The sequence below is a fragment of the Etheostoma spectabile genome, chromosome 4 (genome assembly GCF_008692095.1).
Source record: "Etheostoma spectabile isolate EspeVRDwgs_2016 chromosome 4, UIUC_Espe_1.0, whole genome shotgun sequence".
In the NCBI taxonomy this organism is placed as follows: domain Eukaryota; kingdom Metazoa; phylum Chordata; class Actinopteri; order Perciformes; family Percidae; genus Etheostoma; species Etheostoma spectabile.
In genome coordinates, this window is record NC_045736.1 from 10,131,897 (window position 1) to 10,141,689 (window position 9,793).

The 9,793-nt window shown below is 38.8% G+C and overlaps 2 protein-coding genes and 1 long non-coding RNA gene across 4 annotated transcripts in view; 1 reads left to right on the forward strand and 2 right to left on the reverse strand.

Moving 5' to 3' along the window:
• LOC116688081 (uncharacterized) overlaps window positions 1–2,672 on the forward strand; it is a 22,612-nt gene extending 19,940 nt beyond the window's left edge. The window contains exon 4 of the long non-coding RNA XR_004331699.1: window positions 2,560–2,672. This is a non-coding gene — a long non-coding RNA (uncharacterized LOC116688081). The remainder of the gene's footprint in view (window positions 1–2,559) is intronic.
• Window positions 1,856–9,793, reverse strand: part of LOC116688076 (N-acetyltransferase family 8 member 3) — a 10,493-nt gene continuing 2,555 nt past the window's right edge. Inside the window, exons 1-2 of one of the 2 annotated variants that reach the window (XM_032513876.1) lie at window positions 7,248–7,341; window positions 1,856–3,302 (exon numbers count right to left, since the gene is read on the reverse strand). In XM_032513876.1, coding sequence (XP_032369767.1) covers window positions 2,619–3,290 — 672 coding nt within the window. In that variant the 5' untranslated portion in view covers window positions 3,291–3,302; window positions 7,248–7,341 and the 3' untranslated portion in view covers window positions 1,856–2,618. Of the gene's footprint in view, window positions 3,303–6,744; window positions 6,811–7,247; window positions 7,342–9,793 lie in introns of those variants that run through there. The other variant, XM_032513875.1, reaches the window with a different exon arrangement.
• On the reverse strand, window positions 4,158–5,741 carry LOC116688080 (bromo and FHA domain-containing protein DDB_G0267958). The gene is made up of 3 exons (XM_032513878.1): window positions 5,565–5,741; window positions 5,133–5,357; window positions 4,158–4,302 (listed from the first exon to the last, which is right to left on the reverse strand). The coding sequence occupies exons 1-3, from the start codon at window positions 5,638–5,640 to the stop codon at window positions 4,298–4,300; spliced, it is 306 nt and encodes a 101-aa protein (XP_032369769.1). The 5' UTR covers window positions 5,641–5,741; the 3' UTR covers window positions 4,158–4,297.

The window sequence follows — 9,793 nt, forward strand, 5'->3', positions numbered from 1 at the left end:
AAGAGTGACCCATTTTCTGGTCTATAGGGTTGAATTTCTCTCTCCCCCTCTCTATAATGTATTTTTTGTTGGAGGGGTGTATTTTATGGAGTTATGATATTATTATGTCAACATAGTTTATAATACGAACGATCACACTTGTGTGTTGTGTACATTATGATAAAACAGTATCACCGTTTGTAGGAGAAGTAAAGTGACACCCCGTCTAAACATGGATTAACTAAGACATACATGTAGAATAAATAAGTTCATACTGTATATTACACCCTGGTCGCTATAACATACACATCAGTCTGCCAGAAAGGAAGAGGAAGAAGAAACACTTCCTTCCCTCTCTACCCCCTTAGAAGAAGAATGCCGCCGCCCCCCCACCCCCATTTTTTCTTTCTAATATTGTTATTGCAGTGTGATCTAAAATAGGAGAAAAGGAAAATAAACAGGTCAGAGTATGTGTTTGTATTATATAGAATTTACTGCAATAAAAACAGTAAAAGTGCTCAAAGTGTGTAATATGATGTAAAACAAAGTTTTATTTTCTGAAAATAAGGGATACTGGCATAGCAACCCAAGTTAGGTTATTTTTCACCCAACTCCAGGGTTAAGAAGGGAACAACTAATATCTGGGTAACATGGGGGTGTAATGGTTAGCACTGTAGACCTGATGATGAGGTTCTTGGTTCAAATCCAGGATAAGGATTGTGTTACTTTAACCCAATATTTTGGTCAGTTATTTAACCCAAAAAAATGGGTTATATTAACTACAGTGTTGGGTTATTTTAATCCGACATTTGGGTCAAGTATTTAAGCCAAAAGTTAGGTAAAAAAAATAACCCAATTTTCTGGGTTGAAATAACCCAGAAATGAGTTGGTCCCTTTTTAACCCAGGAGTTTTTAGTGTGTAGGGAGTAGTGAATAATTAAACAAGGACGTACTTTATAAGTGATGAGTGAAAGACTGTGTGTGACTGTCTTTGACGCTGTTAGTTTTGTGTGGGAGAAGCCAAACCTCTATCATTCATACGGGTTTAGGTTTTGTGACTTCATGTAATACCAGCAGAGCTTTACCCAACTTCAACCTGAGCAGAAGCCTGATCAACCCCAATATGCACACATGTGCATAATGTGAGTGTTGTGTGTTAAAGCTAAACATACAGCGGTGTAAAACATTTGGGGGTGTGCTCATTACTGACTAAATTCAGGATAAAGTTTAAAGTTCTTGTTCTGGCCTATCAAGCTTTGCATGGCATGGCACCTGCTTATATCTCTGACCTGCTCCATCCGTACACTATTAACAGGTTTTGCATGAAGTATAAATTATCACCCAATTCTGTGTTACATCTTCTCAGCCAACTTCTTTACAACCTATTACCGCTAGTTGTACTATTTTTATATATATATATATATATATATATATGGTCAAAAAAACTCATTTTTATAAGATTATACCAAATTTCTGAGTTAAAAAAGCTGAAATTATTAAATATTTGAGTAAATACAGTTGAGATCAGAGGAACATACATGGATAGGTTATCACAAACTGGTATAAGTCAAAGTTCAGTCGGGATAGTGTTTTAATGGCAGCAAATAATCCCACCTGTTGTCCTCCAGGGTATATAGTATAAATTCTCACCCAATTCTATTATACACCTTCTAGACATCTCCATTCTAACTCATTACCACTAGTTTTACACTTATTTTTGGAAAGTATGGTGAATAAACTTCATTTACATGAAATAATACTTAATCTTTGAATTATTTTTACTATAGCTAAGAACAGATAAATCTATGTTTATGAAAAATCACGGACTGGTATATGTTAGTGATTAGTCGGGATACCGGTTTGAAACCATTTAATTATTTTTAATAGCAGTAAATAAGCACACTGGTTGTCTTCCTGGGTCAATAGTGACCGGGTCTGATTTGCTTGTTTATAAAGCATAGAAAATTATACTTTATCACTCAATTCTGTGTAAACACTTTTATCCAACTTTATTCCAACTAGTTTTACACTTATTTTTTTCCATTCCAGGTCAACAGACCTAATTTACATTAAATTATATCTAATTTCTGAGTAACATGAGGAGAAATCATTAGTTGTTTTGGATTAATGTCTGGTTGTGACTCTTACTAGCCAGGATATCCCCAAGTCAAAGTTAACTGATGCAACTGTAGTAAAAAAATGGTGTGTGTGCGCACATGTGCATTTGTGTGCATATTTATGTCAGGAAAGCACAATAGTGATATATTGCAGATCTCAGCTGTTTTTGTGTGTGTGTGGTCTTGTGTGTGCACGCATGCGTGTGTGTGTGTGTAAAGTACAGTAGCGTGATCCATTACCCCATGCGCCAGGTGTGTGTGTGAGGGAATGTGTGTGTACACGTGTGTGTGTGTACACGTGTTTGTGTTCATCTGCTTATAATCCTAATGATCCACTGCCCAATTCCAATTTCAGTATTATACAACAATTATCCATTACATGAAGTAGTTCGCAGCTGCTGTTTGTAAGATTATTTCTGATAAAAAAACTTTAAAAACGGGTCAAATTTGACCAAAAGACAAGCACTGATACAGATGAACTTAACAGGAACATCACAGTAGCTGATCCGGATTATTTCAGGTCTACAGGTGTTTTTCCAACTGTAAAACCGTCACCTTGGCCAGCGTTACAATCCACAGAGGAGCCTGTGTTTCGGTGTGTGAGAAGACGTAGATGAACCCCAGTTTCTTGTACAGGGCCACAGCAGCGGTCTGCACCGAGGTGGTTTTCAGAACCACCTTGGAGAAGCCTCGTTCCTTACAGAAGTCAATCACAGTCTGAGCCATCCTGAAGCCCAGGCCTACCCGTCTGCACAATGGTGAGATTACCATCCTGAACAGTTCCCCATGTCTTTCTTTTCCACTTTGTTTGGCCACTACAGCCACCATACCTACGATCTGGGCCCTCCCATCAACCTCAGCCTCTGCCACCCAGAAACAGTCATCCGGTCTGCTCAGATAGTTCCCAGGGATGTCCTGCATGTCTGTCCGGAGTTTCTCCCTGACGTAGATGGCATATTGCTCATGACAGCAGTAGAAGACGAGGCCCACCCAGGCTCCCGGTAACACCACAGCCCCTAACACGGAGCCCAGCAGGTAGCCAGTGACACCCAGAGCCAGGGTGATGGTGAGGTAGAGAGGGCTGGTCATGGTGTTGTGAAAACATGGACCGATGTGCTCCAGGATGCCGATTCTGAACAGGGCGAGTACTGGGTCCTTGTCTGAGGGATGGTACCGGCGGATCACCAGCTGCATGACCAGAAGGAACTGGAGGGAAATACAATAAAGGATTCACTTGTTACAATAAGTTATTGGAGTGTGTTCATTCATTTTGGGGGGGTCAGATGTTGCTGCACAAATTTGCATCTGTGTCACTTACTGAAGCTTGTGTTTGTTGGGTTATCTGAGGAGGACACTGTATGTGTAAAATGTGTAAAATGTGTAAATAATACATATATTCAAATTACCTGAAATCCGACTCAAAAACTCCCACAAATCGAATGAGTAAGATGTGAACATAGAAACAGGTTGACGTTAGTGCATTCTTGTAGTTTATTTGTATGACAGAAAATGTATTACCTATTTAAGTCAAATAACAAGTAAAAATACCAAACATTCACTAGTTCCAGTTTATCAAATGTAAGGATTTACTCCTTTGATCTTTGTTGTTTCCGGTTGAGTATTTTTGGGTTTAGAAACAGAACATGATTTATGAAGATCTCAGCTTTGGCTCTGGGAAATTAGAATGAACATTTTTGGCTATTTTTTGGCATTTTGTTTTAGACTAAACAAGTAATCAATTTGTCAAAACATTAGCACTATAATAACAGATCAACAAAATAATCGTTATAATCTAATAATTTGTCACAGCTGTTTTGCTTCCATGCTGTGTCTCAGAAAAGCCAAAACCCTCATCTTACACTGATATACTACCACATAACGTTAGCAGTGGCGGTTCTAGACCAAATTTACTAAGGGGGCCAAGGAGGGGCCAGTGTTTAACCAGGGGGGCACATTAAAAAATGGCAACAAAGGATATTTAAAGATTATAAACTTTATTTTACTTTAAAAACATAACATTTATTTTGTACAAGAGTGCGTGCAGGTCCAAGAGAGGCATGCATAGCAATATGCAGAGTCCATCATGACAGAATACTCAAGCCGTGGATGAAGATTATAGCATTTTGGCCTGAAGCTCCGTCTCCTGTCCCCCATCAAAAGGATTGGGAATATATTCAAGTTGGGTTGTCCTGGTAGCTACGTCATTCTGTAGAAAGATGCACAGTAAACATGGAGCACAACTACAACAATTATTTACTTGTAGTGGTATGCATCAGTTTTAATTCCAAAGACCAAGGGAGCTTTATCAGAGTATATTTATATATATTTATTTATTTATATTTATATATATTTATATTTATATTTATATATTTATTCATAGTATCCTGATCCCTGAAATAACTGGCCTTTAATAATAAAAATCTGCCTGCCTCTATGGGAATTTAACATAGGGGTGTGTATACTTATGCCCCCTGTATTTTAAGGAAGAACATTTATTTATTTATTTACAATATATTTTTCATTCCAAAACAAACAAACAATAGGTGTCCTTAACGGTTGGATTTTTCCCATTTTTTTAATTAAGGCATTAAGATCAATTTCCAAAAGATGATTTTTTTTTAATTCCTCTTTTTATGCATGCATACCACTGAATGCATGTACACCTGCATGCATTTCAAAATGTAGGCCAAGTATGTACTTAAAAAAAGAAATAGAGCCATTTTGACACAAAAGAAGTAATTTTACAGCAAAAAGCACCAATTGAAGGACACACAGTAGACCTACAATGAAATTGTAATTGCACTGCTTTGCAAATAGACAGAGAGAGAGAGAGAGAGAGAGAGAGAGAGAGAGAGAGAGAGATAGATGGATGGATAAATAGATATCCCACTAAAATGGGAAATTCTAAAGTTACAGCAGCAAAATCAGTCAGAGAGCACAGAATGTAAATATAAATGAAATACCAGGATACAATATACATACATACAATATACAGTAAATAAATAAGAAATAGTAGGAACCTTCTTCATCACAAACCTGATGGTGCAGTACTTAATCCACATGGATCCACTTGCTGTCCCTCTGGCTGTTCCTTTCTCTGTCCCTGTATGTTTTCTTCCTTCTCACCCTCTTCTTCATCCTCCTCACCCTCTTCTTCATCCTCCTCACCCTCTTCTTCATCCTCCTCACCCTCTGGAATATCCCTCTCTGTGTCAGAGGCCTCACTGTCATCACATGCCCCTCTCTCCAAACTAACATTTCCTTTGGGATGAATCAATGAGTGAGTGAGTGAGTGAGTGAATGAGTGAATGAGTGAATGAGTGAGTGAGTGAGTGAGTGTAGACCTAGCAAGGATCCTGACATTTGGATGTTTACTAACTTGATTTCATCCTCAGTGTGAGGAACGAAAGGAACTCGGTTATGTGCAAGAACAACACGTCACATACGAGATGACATAGTTTGAATTACCTTGGAGTCTTGCAACAGGAGAAATCGGAGCTTCTCTCTCCAGGAGCAGCCTTTCAGTCCCCGAGCAGCACCACATGAGGGCGTAGCAGGCAGCCTACAGTGTTTGGGTGCGCCGCTCTAATTTACCCGCGTAGAACGTTGCGTCGCACATTAGTTCCGCTTCTGATGCCCGCGTGTAAAATCCATAGACCGTTAATATATATCTATAGGTAGCCCTACTATATACAGTCTATGGTAAAATCAGAATCAGAATCAGCTTTATTTGCCAGGTATGAGGACACATACATGGAATTTTACTTTGGATCATCATTGCTCCCAATGCGCTTACACATACAAAACAACCAAACAGTATATAGGCTACACACTAATATATACACACGCTAAACAGAAACAATATACTGTAGACAGGTTGAGGCAATAGTGCAATGAAGAGTGCAAACTATACAGGCGTTAATTATGATAGTTATTATTTAACTTATGGAGCATAGTGCAAAGGTTTCTGGAACGAGTAGTATTATGTTATTATATTACAATATGAACAGTATGAACAGCTCTGAAATAAAGAATGAGAATGGTGAATAACTAATAAATAATAAGTGGAACCAGGAAACAGGTGCTGGTTAGAGACAGTGTTGCTGTTTTTTTTTTTTTTTTTTGGTCATAATGGGGGGGCACAGGGGTGACCAGTGACATTTCTAGGGAGACACGGGCCCCTAGGCCTCCGTGTAGAACCGCCACTGAACTGAACGTTAGAGTTGAATGATGATTTCAAATATCAACTTCATAACAGCCGTTTTCTGATTCCACTTGCAATTTTCATGTAATAAACCCGCTGCCAGTGTTTTTTTTAAGCGATATGATAAATTCTACAGAGCCAACAGTTTATGGTTAGTTATTACAGTGTTATAAACAGTCTCCTGTGCTCGCCTGAACTGTACTGGTAACATGGCCACGGCTGTAAAGGCACCACATGACGACCAGATAAAGAGCTACTTTGCTCTGACTCTGTAGGAAACCCCGTTCCTTTACGTTTCTAATTTGGAGCTCATGTAACAAAATACTCAACGTTAGCTAACTTAACTTTAGTAGCCTACAAGCCTGCAATTAGCTCTATTGTGTACGCCAGAAACATCTTTGAATTGTCTTTAACTGTCTATGGTTGCAGCCTAGACCTACTAACCATAGACTGTAGGCTTAAAAATAAACAGTGCAATGTCAGTTCAAAACGTGGCTGTTGCTTGGCATCACACAGTCGACACAGCGCTTTCTACAATCTAACAAACTCGCTATCTCTTTATTTATCCGTTCTCCAATGAAAGTTTCTAGTGAAGAAATTTCCACTGAAACTGATAACATTTCACTAAAGAACAATCACACAGTAAGAGGCAGGTTTCAAAAGAAAAAGTTAATTCTCATTCCAGTAAACTGGAGTGAGAGGCAATCTACCACCGTACCACAACTAGCCTACCATACACCAACAGGCACTTCTCTATTATGACTTAGAATGACAAGACAATGCACTTCCTCGGGTCCTCATCCACCCACCAAGTGTGAAGTCGATCAGATGAACGGAAATCAAAGGAGAAACAGACAGGCAGACAGACAGAGACTCCTTCAATGTAAGTAAGATTTAATTCTTTTATAATCATACCATAACTTTAAAAAATGACACTGTTAACTTACGTTGCTCAGACAACTTGTGAAACTGGTCCTTGCCGGGGATCAGGACAGTTCAACATAGAGGCTTCAATGATTGAACATGAGAGGAAACACGATGACAAGCCTTTTTAAAAATTAACTTTACCGGGGTGAAGTTCATGTAAGGACGGCGTTGACAAAGAACTGATCCTGAAAGACTTTTTTGTATTTTTATGTTGGGTCGAAGTACAACGCCAACAGATGGCGATTACATGCTGCCTTCTTGCCCCTGCACTTGAGAGCTTTGCCATATAACCGAAGGGGCTGAAAGAGCGCCCTTAACAACCTAAATCTGCTTCTCATTTAGTTTTAATTTCTGAGCTTTGAGAAGTGTCATGGCAGCCTTTACAATGAGTTTATAACTCTGTCATTTCACATCTGATTGACCCAAGGTTCAGTGCTTTGAGACACCAGTCACCCTTATGGGATACCCTGACCCCCCTCTCCACCCCACACTGGTCCAACAGAGGAGCAGCTTCTCTAAGAGGCTCCGACAGCTTCAATGCCGCACGGACCGCTAGAGAAAATCAGTCCTACCACAGGCGATAACACTTTTTAACATGTCATCACTGGGTGCTAGGTAAGACTTTTGGACACCACACTACTGCACTAAGTGCAACCTGCACAATTGGTTTATTTACATTTTAGCATATTATTTAAGCAGTTGCACATTTTTGTTTTCCCATCCTGTACATATTCAAATATTTGTTATTTTATTTTATTCATATTCTTATTTCATGTATATTGTATGTATGTATATTTTTCCTAGTATTTCATTTATATTTATATTCTGTGCTTTGTGACTGATTTTGCTGCTGTAAAACCGGAATTTCCCATTTTTCTTGGGATCAATAAACATCTATCTATCTATCTATCTATCTATCTATCTATAGCTGTGTTTAATTGGTGTCTGTCCTGTGAATCTGTTTCTTCTTCTTTTTTTTTTATGGACCGTGAGTCCAACAATAAAGACTATCTATCTATCCACACTGAAAAGGTAGCTAACGCCACTTGCAGAGTCTGTGCAAAATTGTTAATAATTGTGGGGACACCATGTAAACCACTATATATAGGCCTGTTATTACCCATTTTGATTGTTATGACTCCATCATATCTACAATATAGTACCAATAAACAACTGATAATTCCCATTCAATCAGGTGATAACATTCACAGCGGGTGCACATTCCTGCGTTCAAAATCTTACTTAGGCAAAAATGGATAACTTTTATATGGAAAAAATATACTGTATGTAAAGTGGCAGTCATTCCAGTCTGGTTGATTTAGATTTTTTATTGAAGTGAACAGTGAAATTGTGCTGAGAGTTTAGCAGTCTGGAGCATAGAAAGGGGCTCAAAGAGTGCTAAAACCAAGTGTTTAGACAGAGGGTGAATACAGGTATATTCATACTGAACATTAAAGCATGTAAACATGTTCTAGTAGAAACCAGAAATACAAGTAGAACCTGAAAATAAGCATAATATAGGACCTTTAAAGCATCAAAACCTACTCATGAGGCTGAAAAAGGCTCCTGTGAGTGTTGTATATAAACATGTACTTTTCTTATACATGAAACTCCACCAGAGACGCACACAAGTCTCTGAGCTAAAGTCCATTTCAAGTCTCAAGTCTCTGAGCTAGAGTCCAATTCAAGTCTCAAGTCTCTGAGCTAGAGTCCAATTCAAGTCTCAAGTCTCTGAGCTAGAGTCCATGTCAAGTCTCAAGTCTCTGAGCTAGAGTCCAATTCAAGTCTCAAGTCCCTGAGCTAGAGTCCAATTCAAGTCTCAAGTCTCTGAGCTAGAGTCCAATTCAAGTCTCAAGTCTCTGAGCTAGAGTCCAATTCAAGTCTCAAGTCTGAGTAGAGTAATTCAAGTCTCAAGTCTGAGCTAGAATCCGTGTCAAGTCTCAAGTCTCTGAGCTAGATACCAAGTTCAAGTCGCAAGTCTTGTAGCTAGAGCCATTCAAGTCTCAAGTCTGAGTAGATCCAAGTCAAGTCTCAAGTCTCTGAGCTAGAGTCCAAGTCAAGTCTCAAGTCTCTGTGCTAGAGTCAAATTCAAGTCTCAAGTCTCTGAACTAGAGTCCATGTCAAGCCTCAATTCTTTAATCTAGAGTCCAAGTCAAGTCTCAAGTCTCAAGTCTCTGAGCTGGAGTCCAAGTCAAGATTCAAGTATGTCATAGATATGAGTGTTGTATCACATGCTGCATTGCACCCAGGCTGCTCGGAACACTGTCTAGTTATATATGAGGAAATAATCCTGGTTGTGTTTGTTTGTGTAAACAACATTATTTTACTAATGCTATAAAATCATATGAAGATTCTGCAAACAGTGCCTCTAAATACACTGCAACTCTATTATGAGCTCAAAGGTCAAACACCTCGACAATCTGAACAAACTGAACCATAGTTCCCACAATATTGAGAGCTTTGATATTCACTACAGTAATATTACTACATTGCAAATGTTACTTAATCAAATGGCACCCTCTACTGTTGATCATTTACAATCATCAACCTCCACCTTCCTGATTGC

Coding starts and splice junctions, on each gene's coding strand:
- LOC116688080 (XM_032513878.1), bottom strand. CDS start 5,640: ATGTGGTGCTGCTCGGGGACTGAAAGGCTGCTCCTGGAGAGAGAAGCT. Junction 5,358..5,564: donor TCCTGTTGCAAGACTCCAAG/GTAATTCAAACT, acceptor TTCATCCCAAAG/GAAATGTTAGTTTGGAGAGA.